Source organism: Hirundo rustica, chromosome 5 (assembly GCF_015227805.2).
Source record: "Hirundo rustica isolate bHirRus1 chromosome 5, bHirRus1.pri.v3, whole genome shotgun sequence".
NCBI classification, from domain to species: Eukaryota; Metazoa; Chordata; class Aves; order Passeriformes; family Hirundinidae; genus Hirundo; species Hirundo rustica.
The window spans coordinates 4,739,314-4,757,570 of record NC_053454.1 but is presented as its reverse complement, the minus strand read 5'-3'; the positions used below and the strand labels follow the sequence as shown (position 1 = coordinate 4,757,570).

The 18,257-nt window shown below is 43.3% G+C and overlaps 1 protein-coding gene and 1 long non-coding RNA gene across 3 annotated transcripts in view; one reads left to right on the top strand and one right to left on the bottom strand.

Moving 5' to 3' along the window:
• The window catches only part of EIF2AK3 (eukaryotic translation initiation factor 2 alpha kinase 3), a 42,433-nt gene extending 29,263 nt beyond the window's left edge, over window positions 1-13,170 (bottom strand). Inside the window, exons 1-2 of one of the 2 annotated variants that reach the window (XM_040064683.2) lie at window positions 12,976-13,170; window positions 6,180-6,309 (exon numbers count right to left, since the gene is read on the bottom strand). In XM_040064683.2, the coding sequence (XP_039920617.1) occupies window positions 6,180-6,309; window positions 12,976-13,133 (288 nt within the window). In that variant the 5' untranslated portion in view covers window positions 13,134-13,170. The remainder of the gene's footprint in view (window positions 1-6,179; window positions 6,310-12,975) is intronic. The other variant, XM_040064684.1, reaches the window with a different exon arrangement.
• A 718-nt stretch (window positions 13,171-13,888) lies between these two features.
• LOC131378557 (uncharacterized) lies at window positions 13,889-14,503 on the top strand. Its single transcript, XR_009207851.1, has 3 exons — window positions 13,889-14,009; window positions 14,161-14,317; window positions 14,414-14,503. It is a non-coding gene; the product is annotated as an uncharacterized LOC131378557 (long non-coding RNA).
• The last annotated feature ends 3,754 nt before the right edge of the window (window positions 14,504-18,257 follow it).

The following is an 18,257-nucleotide window of genomic DNA, read 5'->3' as shown; positions in this document are numbered from 1 at the left end:
CAGCACTTCCTCAGGGCTTCATCGGTGCTAACTACAAGTGTCAGCAAGGCAGCCACCGAGCTGCAGCTCCAGGAAGTCTTTTGGATTTTTTAACTGAACAGGACACCAAACTACAAGGACTGAAGATGTGCAGTTTTGATAAATACGTAACACCACTTGTCTAACTACCAGCCCTACGTGTGATGATGGTATGATGCTGCTGCATCACACTAAGCACCAACTCAGCTCAAGCAGCTGTCAGGAATACCCCCCTTTTCCTCAAGTTTACCATTTCCCACTAAAAAAGTTGGTTGTGTTTCTTATCAAAGCACACTTCCAGCTATCAAGGTATTTTAAAACAGTTAGTCCCTTGGTGTTATTTTTTGTCCACTAACCAGCACTAGAAGTTTATTTTCAGGAGATTTGTAAATTATGTTTTAGTTTCACCAAGAAAGCAACAAAAATCTGTACTCAGGAATCCACAGGTCTCTCTTAGTGAAATCGCTGCATGTCACCTCTTCATGCACACGTGTGTATTTCCAGCAAAAGAACTGAAAAGAACCACTTGTGCCATCAGGAATGCTAATATATCCATGTAGTTAAAGAGTAGTTACATCCATTCTCTTCCTGCAAAACACAGGCTCCACTCCCCTTGATAGCCCTAATAAGCCTTCCCTGCCTCAATTGCAATTAGAATTTATCTTCCTTTGAAGTACAATTCTGGACACTCACTTCTAATTCATTATGAGCTTTTCCAGGACCATTTAAGACACTAATCTGTCTCTCTCTCTCTCTACCCGAAGGCAAGGAAGAATCACATTTCCTTCCCCTGCAGTGGAATGGAGATGGCAGTTGATAACCTGTCACAGGATATCTTAGTATAGTTTTCTCAGTTTTAAACTGGTCACCTCCAACCTTCAACAAAACCACTATTATCAATCTCCACATCTTGTATTTCATTTAGCACAGTTTAATTTCACGTCTATTATAGAAAATCTGTATGACTGAGAACCAGCTGATGTGCCAGTCTTTCCCTACAGGAGTGACACCTCCAACTATCTAAGCATCTGGTGGTTCTACATGTCTCAGGAGTACACAAAAATAAAGGTCACTACAGGGCACTAGAATACTCTTTCAGACAACTAAAATTATATCAGTTTACCTACAAGGAAATATATTTTCCCTGGTTTAATCACATCTATAACCAGACCAGCAAACCTGCCTGCTTGAAAAGAGTGGCAATTCAGTGCTTTACATCTGCTCAGAACATATTACAGCTGGAAAGTCACTTTACAGCATGAATAGATATTTAAAATATTTTATTCTTTGTTGAGTAAAACCGTCCCCTAAGAACCTTTTGTACACAAACACCTCAGAGAACCAACTTGCTATTCTCTGTATATGAAAGTCTGACCCTCCTGCAAGCTGCCTGGATGATGCACAGACTCTTCCAAGTGCTAAGCAAGAAAGATTGTTTCTGTTGCTGGCGTGTCCCATTCCAGATGCATCCAAGATTTAAGAGTTAAAATTACTAACAGTGAACTTAGACAGAGGCATTCATTTTTAAGCAGAATTCAGAACAAAGACATTTTCTTGGAATGTCTGTGTAGTTTGACAAGAATTTCATTTTTATTTGGCCAGTGAATGTTAGCAGAATCAGAACAATTTTATGCAGGATTAATATAAATTCCTAATATTCATCACTGCATTTAACAGCTGCTATAATAACCTTTTCACTCAAGTGTCTGACAGTCTTAAGTGTTCCCCAACCATACCCAAGACAAACACTATCAGCCTTCCCTTGGATGATATTTACAGACAGTGACTCAACCGAAAAATAACTATAATAGAAAGTCATGAACGAAACAAACACATAAGTTTTATTCAAACTAATAAAATACTGCTGCAGCAGGGCTGTATGTGGTGGGTGAGACTTTCCTAATGCTGTCAAAGATACTGTTAAATTATTTACCCTCCCTGAATCTCTGGGAGGGCATGTAACAGAATTCACAATTCAAGCCCCTCAAAGGGCATTTTGACCTCTTGCCTTGCTCTGACCCATTTCAATGTGGATTTTGCATTTTCTTCTATTCCAGAGTGTAAGAGGTCAAAGGATGGGAATTGCTGAGTTTCCTCCTGTGTTCCCAAAGCAACCCAAGACAGATTTGAGCTCTTCTCTGGCTTGCCTGGGCACAGAGGTTGCCTTATCCAAATTGCAGCAAAGTGCAGGCAAGTCAGTACCTCAGAGTCCCAGGTGTCTGGACACTTCACAGCAGAATTCTGTATTTCTTTGGGGAAGCCAAAGCACTGAAAATTTGGAAGGGTTTATGATGCAGATAAAAGGAAGAAAAAAGAAAGAAGATACACTCATACTGTACATTAAATCCAGTCACTAGTGGAATTTTTTGACATTTCAAAATCCTTTTTCAGCTCACTGCTCTAAGCAAAAAAGGAACAACCTGCTCAAAGTCTCTGTGGGGTTCACTTCACCAACAATGAGCTGAGTTTGCAGATGACTTCAGTATACAACTTCTCCACCTTTCCATACTTCTCTGGAGAAAAAGTGTAATACTAGGCTGTTCCACAAAAATATGCCACTTCTACATCCAAAAAGGATGACAGAGATGTCAAAGTTTGTAGAAAAGTTGATTTTATGTGGCTGTCACACACACACAAAATATATTTATGTTTATATATATATACATACATACACACAATGCAATACAAAGGTCATGAATGTCTTTATTGGAATAAGGATGTTGACAGATTTGGTGACATGGCATAATTAAATTATTCCATTTTTCCAGGATACACTGGTATGTTTACTCTGACTGCTATAAATGTCAGCCTTGTGAGCCGAAACTGATTTTGTCCCATGATCTTCAGTGTCTCAAATAAGGAAATAAGATGCTTACTTAGGGATTAGTCTGGAACAGCCCAAGCCTACCAGGAACTTTTATGGAGTCCATCCCAGTGTAGTCTCTGCCCAGAGCACTGAAACAACTCTGACTGGTACCCATTAAGTAATTTAGTATAAAGCTTGCAGGTAAAAGAATGAACCATCCTCATCAGCAAACGATGTGCTATGAATCTTTCCCACTGCTTCTGAAGCAGCTCTCCACTTTCACTATAATTAATCATCATTATTTCTGCTGCTTCTCCCAAAAGTATTATTTTGTAAGTATGGACAGTGTATTAATTACAAACCCAAATTTTAACGAGCAAAGTGTTTTTATTAAAATTAAGCTCCCTTTTAGAAAGTTATTATTCAGTGATTTTACTGTGAACTTCATCAGGCAATCTTTACGTGCAGGTAACAGGAAAATCTGGAGTTGTAACCAGGCTTTTATGGAGAAAGGTTTTCCATTTTTAAATAATGGATAGGGAAACAGAGTTTTTAAATTCTCACACATAAGCCTGAACTGCAGAGTCAACTTTTCAGCATTGGCACCCCAACCATGATTTGTTTATGTTGGAGCTTAGAGCCAAGGAAAGAATTTGAGCATTTTAGTTACCCAGACACACAATTAATACTTCAGCAGCCTTTCCTTTCTAATTGATCTGTTCACATGACAAATGATGAACATCTCACTTGTCAGTGTCTTAAGCAGTAGTTTCAAGATCTGAAGCGTTTGACAGAGCTGCTGGAACATTTGAAATTTCACTGCCTCACTTTCCTAATTAACACATGAGCTCCAGACAGCCAGGTTGACATTTTACAGTTAGGCAAAGGAAGTTAACTACAGTTCTGTTAAACACTAAAAGTTTGAAGATCTAAAGTCTATTCTTAAAAGGTACTTGTAAATTAAATCCAAGCTTTTGCACCAGGACTTGGAACCACAGTTCATTATACTCACACTTCAGATAGTTAAAAAAATCCTCATCAAAACAATTAAGACCCAGCAGCACACACTTTCCTTTCATTGAAAAAACACAACTCTTTGTCCCTGCAAGTGTAACAGAGTTTCTCATCTGCCATTTCTTGCAAGAAGATGTAATTTAACAGCTTACATAATGTTACTGCTTTATGATGAATATTGTGGTTGCTAGCACAGAAACTTTTGATATGTCAAAAATAAGAGGAAGAGGAAGAGGAAGGAAAAGCCTCAAGACTCAGTTTGAGAGAATAAAACTCAACAGGTCACATGCCCACATCAGTATTTTGACCCAAACCAGACTCTTCCCACCCATTTTAATGAGGTGAATTACTCACTTAAGTATCTAGACTGACTGCATGAAGTCTTTCAGCTGATTACTGACAGCAGATTAAACATTTAAATATTTAAATGCAGTTTATTCAGAGCATTCATCACTTTTCATCATGTTTCTTGTTAAATTGTCTTAACAGCATTTGTTTACATGACAGTAAGTCTAAAAAGGCCCATATTCATAATGCTTAACAGCTTCTAAAAGGCCTAATGACCTTTTCCTTCCAAAATTAGTTATCTCATAGGCTCTGCATCTTAACTGCCAAAATCCCTCAGTGTCTTTGGCCACAGCTGTAGAAATTAAACAATCTAAAAGCCCATCTGAAAGTCCAACTTCCTCTACCCATAACAAATGCTCTTTAAAAAAATGTATTTTTATGACTGCCACAACCTACTGACTTGTAATCACAGAAGGGAATTAAATATCACATGGACAAACTATGAATTTTGTTGTCTAAACCCCAACCTTTCGTTTCTACAGTCATACTACATTGGAAAAATATCAAAACTCTGGACAGACATTTGAGTGACAAAATCTATATTTGCAAAAACACATCTATCACTGGAAATGCTTGCACTCCCAAATCTTTAAAAACCTGGGCTTGTGATGTAACTTATAGTGAAAAAATAAAGTTTATAGTTGCACAGATTTCAAATGTGTGTTTTTCATAACCACTGGTCATGTGGTCATCAGAAACTATTTGCAGCAACAGGTAACAGACCAGTCTTCTATGTATCTACTTCTGAGAATATTTGTGAAGGATCACACTACCATTGACACCTTCCACCCTACAGAGCTCTCTACAGTTCTCTCTTCTGTATTCTTTTAAGCTATGCTCTCAAATGTATTTTGGGGGAAAAGTTCTTCTTTCCTACAGTGTTTTTTCTAAACCACAAAAATACACCTGAACAAATCTCACAAAGCTGCATCCATAAATAAAATTCTCTCTCAGAAACAAAGGAATGTGAGTAAACACTCACATTACTTCTGCAACCTGAGATACTCATTAGCAGCTCTCATACTTAACACTACCACAGCAACAGACCACATCTTCCCTTTGACTTCTTTACACTGCAACAGAGGTCATGTCCACAGACAGCAACAAAGAACCACAAGCAAGAAACTCATGCAGTCTGAATAATCCTGAACTCAACTTTCATTCTCTGATGCTCATTGTGCAAAAGCACAATACAGGAATGGTCATCAAATCCAACCATCCCTGACAGGGAAGGACTGTGCTCCTCTGTGGTGTGTTATCATCACAATTTACCTCTTTGTCGGTGTTTTTATTCCTCCTAATTCTAGGAGAGAATGAATCGGAGATCTCCCTAGTGCGGGAAAAGAAAAAAAGGAAAAAACCCTCTAACTTTCAGCCTAGTTTATTGAAACTGATGGTGGCCAATAGCATCAAACAAGAAACTGAATTGTATATTTTCTTCTTACAGTTCATCAGCAAGAAGTGATGCAACTCAGTACTTCAGGGTGACCTTCAGCACTCTGTTTAATTGCTAACACATTCTATTTCACAAGAAGCCTGCTTATCTAGTATAAAACACCCCAAACAATCCTTTGTTCATTTGCTAAGTCACAAGGACTTCTGCTTTTCTTGAGGGGAAAAAAAAAAAAAAAGCCAGTACTTGCCAAGACATAGCCTAGTAATACAAAGCAGATGATCCTTTCATTTGCTTGAAATTACAAGTAACTTGTTTTCAATTAGCAATTACATACAATTCCCCAACTCAGTTACATCATCTAGTTTGATAGTTATCAAATACGTCAATCCCAGGGCTGAAATGCTGACACACTCTGGTTTGAAATGGCAACATGATGTAAACACTCAAAAAAAAAAAAGTTTGAGAACAGTACTGACAAAGTTTCGTAGGTGTTTGCTCCATTATTTAACATCTACCAAAGAGGGAGGAAGCTGTATTCCTTTTATTACAGACAATTCCATTTAAAAAGATTTAGTTAGGAAAGAAATTAAGCCTTACCTCTGGTTTACTGAGGCTGGATGACAGAAGAGAACCTGATCCCACATCCAGATCCCACTGTTTTCTCCCACTGTTTTCTGGATCCAGTGCAGCAATTCGTCCATCCAAAGTGCTGATAATTACTAGAGATCTGCAAGTTGGAAACGTTCACAGTCAAAACTACAGCAGGAGGGACTTCACCTATTAGCTGCTTTCCATGCTCAGTAAAACCCAACTCCAACCCTTAAGTTAAGTCTCTATATTCTGCAGAAAAGCAATTCCACTGGGAAGCTCTACCTAGACCCACAATAGAGTAGAAGAGCTGAAGTCTCTGCCTGGATGTCAGAAACTAATTTCCATGCTGTAAGACATTTTCAGAGTTGAAATTCAGGGGAAGGCAGTTGACTTTTTGCTCTTGCATGCAGATGTTACTACTACAATACTGAATGAGATCATCTTTTTGGAGATATTTATACAAACAGAATGGATCCCACTTCTTCCAGTCATTTCCAAACTGGTCTTTAATACAACCTTTCAAAACAACCTAATCCCAAAACTATTAACCCAGCCAATCAGGATGTAAAAAATATTAAGTTGCAACTAAGTTTCCAATGATTTTGGATGAAATATAGAACTTCTGGGATATTTTGTAAGTCTCTGAATAAAAAAAGTCCCTCCAAAGGCACACACAGGGCACTACAACCAATTCCAATGCCTGCAGACCACAAAGCAAAACTGGGTTTTGTAGCTTAGGCTTTAAGTACCCTGGTGTCTAGGGATACAGGGCCATGGCAGGCTGGCTGCTGATTTCTACAGTGCCTGAAGCTTCTCAATTTCAGTAAATCTTATTTCTTACAGAGCTGTACAATTAGAATAAACATTTCTGGTTGTGTTAGAGCTCCAGCATTAAAACAAACAAACAAAATAAATAACACATCAGAGACAAAGCACTGACAAGGCATTTTCTGAAAGGCCTTTTTTTTTTTCTTTTTTTTTTTTTTTTTTTCCCCTTGAAGATTGTTTCTTTCTGACCTGAAAAAAGCTGGGATTGTGTTGTCAGTTTGGCTTGCAGCAGCTCACCAATCTTCAAAGGCAGAGGGAGTAGAACTTGATGACTTTACAGGCTGCTCGCACTGAGGGGGGGCTGGATCTGGTGACCCGGAAGGACCTTTATAGTCACTGATTTCAATGAGAATAAGGAACTGTGCAAAGAAACTGATGGGGAGATTAACCAATTTCAGGTGAGGGTGAAAGGGCAGGGGGCTAGTAGTGCACACACAGACGTATATTAATCTTTACTTTAAACAATAAGGGACAATAAATTATTGTGTAGAACTCTGGCCAAATACATTCACTTGTCCAAAGTTAATGGCGTAGTAACAAGGAATTTAGGGAGGAAATGATGGGGGTTATTAGTTTGCTTTAAGGAGGGAAAACCTGAAATCACGATCTAAAAACGTGTTCAGGGAGAGCGGCACATTACATCACCTCTAACAAAGGTCATGCAAAACATGGCCAGTTTACATGTCAGAGTAACCCACACAATATATAGGGTTTTATAATGCTTGTAGCACTACACTACTAATAAATAGAAAAATAAAGGTATCTTAAACCTGCTCCAAAAATGCCATAGCAGCTCCTACTTCTGAAGGTGGCCAAGGATCACATTCCTCCAAAAGCTAAGTTTAAGAAACTATTAGAAAAATACCAATTGTGCAAATATTTGCACTGTAGAAGACATGTTTTTATAAGCTGATTACAAACACTTTTTTCCAACTGTACAGAAATGAAGACTGGGTTAATAATAAACTAGATTGCAGGAGATGACTATTTTCAAGTACTGCAAATAAGTGCTCACACACGGCCTTGGACACATATTTAACACAATCTGTTTGCTTTATGGTAAAGCAATTTATCTGAAACCCTCTAGCATTGCAAAATAAAATATTATTCCAAGTGGGTCTACTTAAATTTTATGTTGATCCTCCTGACAACTAGGTTATAAAAAGAGGTAGAAATGCAGCTAGAATGAAGGGAATTTTGACAGCCATACTGCAGAGAAGACAAATCCTAAAATTGCGCTGTGAAATGTTTTCTTCCCGTGTACTCCCATTGTTTTCCTTTATCTAATTCTTCCTGTTTGACTTCTCCCTCAAGTAACAAATGTTTCATGCCTTTGTATCTTACATTTCTGTATAATCTTTCCCCACCAGATGCAAACCTCAACCTTCCCTAGGAGTTACCTCACTATTTAAGCCTCTCCAGCACCACTCAAGACAGCGGTTTTGGAATCTGTACCTGCACCTGACCTCCAGCCACCCAAACCGTGCCGTAACCACACTCCAGTTTTCAGTTTAGCTGATTAGGAAAGAGCAGGGGTGCGTGGGGAACCCTTGTGCCAGCAGCACATACCTGGAGGGACTGGTTTAACCAACCACTTCTGCACACTGTAAAAATCCTGGCTTTTTTTGGGCGCACTCAGGGTTTGCCCCCAGCTGTAAAACGGACTTTGTTTCACCTACTGAGCAAACACTTCCATGAGACATCAGCCCAGCTATATCTAAATCTTAGGCGTGGCCACCTTTAGAACTAGGACCAGGTGTAAGAAAAACATCAGTTTCTCTCTGCTTTTTTAATAAGTGATTCGTTTTCAACTAAATAACAACATTTCTGGTTCCAACTTCATCTTGCTCTTCAGCAATACCACATACTAGCAAAAATAAGCTGTAACTCCTTACTCTTCTGATAGAATCCTTAATTCTTTACTCTATTTGTCTAGGAATTAAAATCTTAATACCTGCTCTCCCCTTCTCTGATGGACTCCAGTAAGTTAAAACCCCATCACTTGAACTCTGCGTGGTGTAAGATCTGAGATTTGTGCCCAAGACTCTCTCCAGAGTTACACTTTCTCACTGTCAGATTTTCCCTTCCCTTTCTCTGTGAGATTCCAGTGCTTGCAGCTTTGTGTACTGGGAGCATGAAGCAGTGACAAGAGACCTTTCTGTTGCTCAGGTAGTCTAATTAAGCACTAAATAAAACATTATGATAAAAACAATTTAGGCAACTACTTCAAGAAAATATTTCAGAGCTTAAAAACAAACAGGCAGGTGACTTGCTTCTTGTCACCCCACAATGCCCCTGTGGGTTTACTGCAGTGCTTTATGCCATTTCTTACATCAAATTCTTAGAAACACGAGCAGAATACAGCCACAGTTCCAGAATAAAGAGAGTTCTTTCAGTCACCTGTTTGCCAGCCTTTGCTGGCTCAAGATGTCAGGGCTGCAATTCCTGTAATTCCATTACACTAAACTGAAAAAGCAGTATTTTTGATGCGTCTTTGGGCTAAATGATTGACAAACTGAAAGTAAAAGGAATTCCTGACTCAATTTCTATTTTGGCTAGGCCTGATAAACTCTTTCATTCTCTGACAAACACCACCTTATCGCTGGCTTTATCAACATCACTTCCTGACTGGGGTAAATCTGAAAGACTGCCTTGACCAAAGAAGCCAGCTTCTAGGAATACACAGGTTTTCTGAGAACCCTACCAAATCAGATTCCCTTCTGAGAAGGGAGAACACAAAGTATTACCCAGCTTAAGGTCAAAAGTTACAACTATACCACCAAGGAAGTGAAGACAGAGACAAACAGCATCAAGGCTGTGTCAATACCTGCTGTCAGTAAATCACAGACTATACTAGGGAGTGAATCACATCACAGGGATACAAAAGAAGGAGAAAAAAGGTCCAATGATACCAAAAAATCATAATTCATTAATCTCCACAAACCTGGACCAGAACAAAAAAAAAAAGGATACAAACAGAAATTACTTGAAATAAGGCATTCACTTCAATCCAACAATCCATCGCCTGAAAAATAAACATCAGTAAAATGAAGACCTGCACTTCTTGCCTTGAGCTGCTGGTCTGGAATATGTTGTGAACCAAGGGATGGAGAAGACAAAAATCCCTTCTGGGCCCTTACAGATGGCCAACAGCAGGCCTAAAGCAAGGAGCTACTTTGTGGAGCATACAGAGATATCAGTAATTGGAGCAGCTGGCAGAGAACAAGCTAATGTTGTATGGTTAGATGTTATGTGCACTTTGTCACTATGAAAACATATCTGGACACATGCCCCTGGCCCCAACTATCTAGAAACAGCCTCTATGGCTGAGTAAAAATGTTTTCTCACCAGTTCCTACCCTCTTTTGCTCACAGACAGGAACCTGTTATTCAAGGGCAGTGATAATGTTACCCCTTGAAATGATGCAAAATACCTACTGCAAACTTCCAGATACACTGACAAAAAGGCCTTAAAACCTTTCTTGGTGTCCCATAATAAACACAGCCCACTTTCTGTGATCAAGAGGCCTCAGCACAGCACTGTTCTACCTTACAGAAGTGAAGGTATGATTTACCTAGAAACAAAAGGGCAAAGAGAGCAAGGGAAGTTGTAAACAGGACAGAGGAGGAACACTTCTTTAGTTCACCTACACCCTTTACGACATCAAACTTTGCATTTATTCAAGTGAGTTGTTTTTGTTAGAAAAACAAAGCAGAACTTATCGTCATGTCGGTACATTTACCACCGTTCCTGTTTCAGTTTAAAACAATCCTCAAACCTAAACCCCTCAACAGTTCATTGGGACATTGCAAATACGGCTGTTTGTTAAATTTGAACTCGAAGCAGCTATTCCAACAGCAACTCCTGCATGTTTGTATGTGAAGAGGACAGCAAATCACTAACCCTCTTATTTTCTGCCAGAAAAACAAACAAACAAAAAATCTTTGAACCATTTGCCTACAGCAAAGACAGCTAGGGTTTTGGTTTTGTGCTTTTTTTTTTTTCTTTTTTTCTCAGATTATATTGACCTCTATATTGCTTGGGTATTGCTGAAGAACAATTGAGATAAGTGGAGATCTCAGAAACACAGATAAAAAAATAAAGAAATGCAGACAAACACTATGGCCAGGCAGCCATTCTATTTTTATTTGATGACAGCAAATCTGTTCCTACATGCTAATCAATTACAGAGCAGCTACATTTAATCTCAGGCTTAATTTACTACATTGAACATCTTTACTGTATTCTACTTAGCTCTAGAAGGCAAACAGAAAATGTATTTTTAAAAAATTTCCAGGCTAAATAAACAAGGGTCCTATCAAAAACTGAACACAGCAGAATTGCAATAAACCAGGTGGTATTTTGATCACCTGATATACAAAACAATGATCCTGTTGCTAAGTGGAAAGACTGTCCTCTAAGAAAACAAGGTGCCAAGTTATCAGCCAGTTTCTTGTTTTAAGTGAATGCTTAGGCATACTAAGAGCAAGCTTTGGGATATTCATCTCCATGTTTTCAAATACAGCAGGCATTTAGTCATGCTGTTTTTCCTTTAAGCTGTGGCTTATCACCTCATCGTTCTCAGCCAATTCAGAATCAGACTGGAATCAGCTCAGTAACATTTCTCCACTTGAGTCATTCAAGTCTTCCTTTCGCCGGAGCTTCTTGCCACGCGCAGTTATTAAGTATTTTATTTCCCCTCGTTATATTCTGAAACTTGTTCATCAATTTGCCTCGCATGTTTGGCTTCCCCTCAGGCACACCCCAGTGTCCGTGCTGAACAGACAATTAAGTGCGCGGGGGAACGGCATTTTCTTTAAAACAAAACGATGACAGGAAGGGACAGCGCGCTCGGAACAACGGTGAGCTGCGGGTATTGGGAAGAGTTTAGACTGCAGATGCTTTAGGGTCTCCTTGCCGCAGGCACAGAACTGCCACACGGGACCAAGGCAAGGAAGGGATCGAGACGCGGTATTAGCAGGGTAAGCAGATGTCACACAGCGCGACATCCGGCAGCTTGTTTGTCTAAGAACTAAGACAGCCTTTCTCCTTGCTAACAACCGCGTGAAGAACAAGCACCTCAGCACTGGTGAGGTCCCGAAGTTCTTTTCCTCGTTGTCACTGCCTGCCGCACGGTGCAGCCTGTCAACCTCTGCAGCGCTACTCCAGCCCCATCACGGGACTCATCTGTCCCACCCCTTCTCCCTGCACCTCTCCTCCGGCCCTGGGCCACTTCCCTGGGTGTCCCACAGACCAGCCCCACGCACCAGCCTGCGACACCCTTATTTCACCGCTTTCCCAAGCACCATTCCATCTACGATAACCCCTGCAGCGCTACTCTCCCTCCTCCCCTCTCCTCTTCCCACTCCAACACTCCCGACCCATCCCAGCGCTGTTCCGGTCCAAGCCCACTCCTGCACGGTCCCTTTCCCACACACGACCCCCGGGACGCTGTAGCCCTCTCCCCAACACCCCCAGCTGCTGACTCCCAGCCTAGACACAGTCGTGTCCCCTGCAGCACCCCCAGACACTGCACCCTTGTCCCCTGAGGCACTGACCCCGCCCAGCACGCCCACACCGGACCCGGCACCTCCACGCTGAGACCACAGACCCCCTCCCCAGTTACAGACACCCTTCAAGAGTCCCAGACACTGACCCCCATACCAATCACTGACACTGCCCCTAACCAGACCCAGACACTGATTCCCGACACCCCCAGCCTCCCCAGGCACTGACGCCACCTCAACAGCCCCACACCGAACCCCCACCTAGTCAGTGAACCCCACCCAGCCAAAGACCCCCACTCAGGAACTCCAGTCTCCGACAGACGTCTCAGTCACCGACACTTTCCCCAACCAGTCCCAGGCATGACCCTCACCGCAGACACCGACCCCGCACTCTCACCCAGGCACTGAACCCCCCCTTTAGCCCCAGGCACTGATCCCCACCCCAGTCACCGCCTTCCCCCGCTCACCTGCTGCCGGTCCGGGTCTCTCCGCTGCTCTCAGCCTCCTGCTCTCCGGGCGCCGAGGGGGCCACACTGCCCTCATCGTCCTCCACTGTCACGTCCGCGGAACCAGAGGGCAGAGCGGCGGGAGCGGCTGCCGCCCCCAGCCCGAACGCGGCCTCCATAGCCGCGACATCGCTCGGCGGCGGCTCCGGGCCGCCCGCCGCCACCCCCAGCAGCACCAGCAACGCGAAGGCGGCCAAAGCGCTGCGGCCCCGCGGCCCCCGCATGGAGGGGCCCGGCTCGCCCGCCGCTGCCACTCGTTAGGACATGAACGCCGCCGTGGCCGTCCCCGCTGTCGCCGCCACAGAATGGGCGCCCGCCGCGCGCGCAGCCCTGCCCACCGCGCCACGCCCGCCCGCCACGTACCGGCACCCCGCGCGCACCCGCCCCTACGAGGCGGACACGAATCCTATTGGTCCGCCGCCACGCCGCTCATCGCCCCGCTTCTTCCTGATTGGCGCGCCCGGCGGCGAGGGGAGGGGAGGAGCTGGGTGTTTGTCAACAGAGGCCGCCGGACCAATCGGAGTCACGCCGCTCTCTCCCCCTCCTCTCCCGCCGCGGTGACCAATCGTGGAGCGCATGATTCACCGGCCCGCTCGCCGATTGGGTGCCGGCTGGCGCGCGGGCGGTGCGGCCCCGCCCCTTCCCCGGCCGGGCTGGAGACGTGGCTGTTCCTCGGCGCCGGCAGGGCGGGGCCAGCGGCGCGCACCACCCGGCGCGGGGGGGGGGCGGAAAGTGCTTCCCCCAGCCCTCAGCGGAATGGACTCGTCGGGCGGGAACAGGGCCGTGAGGGAGTGACCGCCCGGGGGCACCGAGGGAGGAGTGGAAATGTGAGGGTGTTCGGGCAGAGGTGGCACTCGGTCAGCTCTGAGGTCTTGCCAAGCCGAATTGATTCTGTCTATCGGTGGTAGCCCTCCGGAATGTTCTGGAGGGTACAGGTAACCGTACCCCTGACAGCGAAATCGGCCCTGTGCTGACCCCAAAGGACCTCACCCCAGGTGAGCCCACCTTTCTGTGGGCTTTCTGTGCCCACCCGTCCCAGCACACACAGGCCCATGACCAGCAGCCACAGCACATGGCCAGGTGTCCTAGCAGCCCCAGAAAAGCCCTGTAGTATCTTAAACTCTTATTCCCTCCGTGTGTTCTCAGATCTGCCCTGCGAAATTGTGAATGCTCTGTCCTTGGAATTGCTCCAGGCCAGGTAGGATGGGGCTCTGAGGAACCTGGTCTAGTGGAAGGTGTCCCTGCCAGTGGCAGGGGGTGGACTGAGATCGTCTTTGAGGTCCCTTCCAACCCGAGTCATTCTGTGAGTCTCTGATTATGGTATACTTGATATGAATGATATATATGATATATCGTTGCCCCCTTCAAGGTTAGTTTTCCCCCATTTTTTTTTTTCCAGAGACAGTTTACCATATTTTGAAGAACGGTTCTTGTCACCGTGATGGTACCACCCGACTGATGAGGCTGTCATCTGCAAATTGGATTAGGGCTGATTTTGTATTTACTTCCAGATGACTAATGAAAATATTGATTACGTATGTGTGTAGTACAGCACACGTGATCCTGGAAGGTCGTATTAGAAATAGCCTTATTTAATAGTGATTTATAACCACTTATAAGAAAATAATCTCTATAACCAGTGTTTAATGTATTCTTCACTGTTTTATTAACCTGTTTAATTAAAATATTGTGCAGTTCCAAGTTAAAATGCTTTTAAAAGTTTATTACACCTTTTGGAGGAAATTGAATTATTTGTTGTCTTTTAGAAGCACGAAATGAGATTTCTATTAGACCTCTGACCGGCATTACTAATTCTTTAATGAGTGACATAACACCCTTTTTTGGTATTTATCCAGAACATTATCCATCAATCTGATGTTATTAAATCTACATTTGCTCCGTATCATGCAGCCTCCTTTCCTGAAGACACGCACCAACCTGGCACTTTTTTAGCCTCCTAGAACTGCCCTGGTCTATCAAGGTTCACGAAAGAGGAACATCAACACACAAGGGGTCTCTGCAGTCAGCTGTTTCCAGCCTCCTGGGCCACAGTTATCCCTGGAAGAGAAGGGCTCCGTTGGTCACTAATGCACTGAAATTAATCACATCGCTGTCAAGTGACCCCCCCACACACATGTATCTTCCTGCTTCTTTACAACCATAGATCATAAATGTTCAATGAACACTTCTGCATTGTTATTGACATTTTAATCATGTCCATCTAGTAATGGGCCTGTACCACTCACTTCTAGGGTTTTCTGGGATTTAGCCTTGCCAGCTATGGATTTCCTTTGATGTGCTTCACTTCCAATAACTACTCTGCTTCTCACAGCTTCTCATTTATACCAACACTTTCTTATTTCCTGCTTTCTCCATTTTGGCTGTTTCTTTTTTAATTTTACTCACACTCTCCAATTTTTAATAAAATGGGGTTTTTTCTCTCTTGATTTTGAAGTTGTGGCTCTTTGATTACCCAATGAATTCTTTGAAAAGAGGTCATAATTGTCATTTTTAGACTTTTACCTAATTTTTTTTCTTCCTCCTTGTGCTCTTATTTTCTGATCATTTGGAAATACAGCTCTTTTAGGGTGCCAAATGTATGCAAACTCAGGTCACAAACACTGCTCCCCAGCCAACCACTGAACTGCACTCCAGGGATCTTTGTTTGGGTTTTTTTACTTCCTTCATTATAACAAAGTCCAAAAGAATTTATCTTGTGCCATATGCCAAATGGCACATGTCATTTTTAGTAACTTAAATGACATTTTATTACTGTACCCATATGGTCTTGTGCTACTATTTTCTTTATTTAGATAACTCCTCTCTCTTGAGTGTCTACCCATTCATATGTTTATAGAGACTAATCAAATTCCTTGTTTCTCTAGGCAAATCAAGCCAAAGGCTTTTATTCTTCCCTTACTCATTTGGCTCTCTGCTCTAACTTGCCCTCCCCTGGACCCGTCTGCATTTAAATTCATTTTTCTTGAGTGGTGATGTTTTGAACAGTCACATTGAGGGGTAAATTTAGTTAAATTTTATACTCCATTGTATTTCTAGACAATGAAGAAAAGCTAACTCCTTGCCATGCTTTCTACAGTAACTTAAGTCTTGTCCCACCAGTTATTTGAGGGACTCAGAGACATAACCACAGACCCCAGAAAGTTCCAGAATATTGGCATATGTCACGGCTAGACTTGCACTTCTACCTTTGTGCTGGGCCATGAAGGTTTATTACACCTAAGGCAAAACAAGAACCACCCCGTGCCAGTGTCCCTCTCACACCCATGATGAGCATGACCTCATTTTCTCGTGTCCCCTCCCAGCCCCCGCCCCACAGCAGCCACCTTCCAAATGCAGCCTTTTATTTTGGGGAGGATCTGGCAGTTCTCACCAGAGTACACGTTTTCTTCTAGACTCCTCCTAGGTTCTGTGGCACCGAGGAATAATGAATAATCAGAATGCAAAAGCTCTTATTTTTTTTTGTTTTGGAAACATTTTTCCAAGGGATGGACAACGTTATTCTGGAATCCTTATGACAAACATGGCAATACAGCCCTATAATTTTCTCTCTGTATTAAAAAATTTGTGCCAACAAAACCAAACTTCCTGCTTTTTGCAAAGCATGACTCACATCCTCCATTCTGTTTCGACTGACTGACATAAGAGATCTATTTCAGTCATATGACAATAACTTTGAATCTCACTAGCCACTTATGTGGAAATCAAAGCCTGTTCTTGCAGGATGGATGGATGTTAACAGGAATGGTGTTTTACATAACCTCACTGAAGATCTGCCTGCTTTTCCCGAATAACTTGCTCCCGGAGGAGCGAGGCGCGGCAGTGAAATCCCAGCGTGCCACCTCGTGGCTGCCCTGTGCCCAGGGCCGTTCCTAGCGCCTCCCTTTTCCAGGACAATCCCGACCTTCCAAAAGCTGCGTGTAATTAGCATGCCGGCAGCCCTGCTGATGCCTTCTCACAAGCAGAATGAAACCGAGTGATTCTTCACCCAACGGGTCAAACCAGAGACAAGCAGGGAGGCAGGTGTTATTCAGAGGAAATGTCACCGAACTGGAGTTCGCAGGATAAAAAATGAGGTGGCAGGAACGTAAATTGCAGGGATGTGATGGCCTGCTGTTGACCAGAAAGAGAGTTTGGGAAATTCTCAGTCTTCCAATTGGTTTCACCAATGTGTTGGTGAAGTTTTACTTTCATGGGTCTTGGATTTAGCTGCTTCATGCCTAATCAATGAGAGAGGAGTACAGTTAATTGGATCAACACATCTGCCACCCAGAGGGGCTGTGCCTTCACTGGGATTTCACCCAGCTTAGAATGCACTTTTCCAGCTTGTTTAGGCTGGGTTAAGCCTGCCATGGAAGATGGTCCCACAGCCTTCCCTCTCCCAACTGACTGATCTTGCTGCCTTCCTCAGGAAAGGTCCAGGAAAACTGACCTTAATTTTTTGGTTGCTTCTCCTTTCAGAAAGAACAGCTCTCTGCCACACATGGAAGTAGCAGGAAAACTTGGCAAGGCATGGACCGTAAGATGGGAATGCTCCGTTTTTTTCCTACCTTAGACCAGGGCAGCTTAAGCCAGTTATGAAATTTTAAAATTTCTCTCTCCTTTCAGAGAGATATATTAAGTTTGGCTGACCCAGTATAACCTCACTCACCTGGCAAGAAGAAACTGCCTTTTCTTGCCTTCGTGGCAAGGTGAATCAGCGCAGGGTCATGGGAATGCCAGCACCAGCATACAATCCATACCCAGGCTGTGTGTGGATGGTGGCTGAAGGGAGTGAAAAGCAGGCTCTTCCCTTTTTGTCAACAGCAAGCTGTTATCTCAGCTACCATGTAATTTTCCTACCATGTAATTTCAGCCTCAGATGCAGAATTCAGCACCCGGAGTCACGCTGTTGCCCTGACGGCCTGAAAGGGCTGAGCTGCTCCGTTCCTCAGCGTGGGTTTTGTTGGGGTAACACCTCGCAGTTGGCACCGTTTGACTGGCAGAGTGTCTGTTCAGAGCAGGTTCAAACACCTCCTCGGACTGAAGCACAGATGGTGAGAGTTGGCTCCTGGAGAGGCTTTGACATGGGACAAAACCAGGCTTGTATGAAAGGACTTTGAGCTGTTTGCAAACAGAGCTGGCTGTTGCTGAAATTCACAGAAGATCCATTTCTAAAATGTCCAATACTAATTTTTTGTGCACAGGCAAGGTTCAGCACAGCATAAATGAAAGATCTTCTGCTT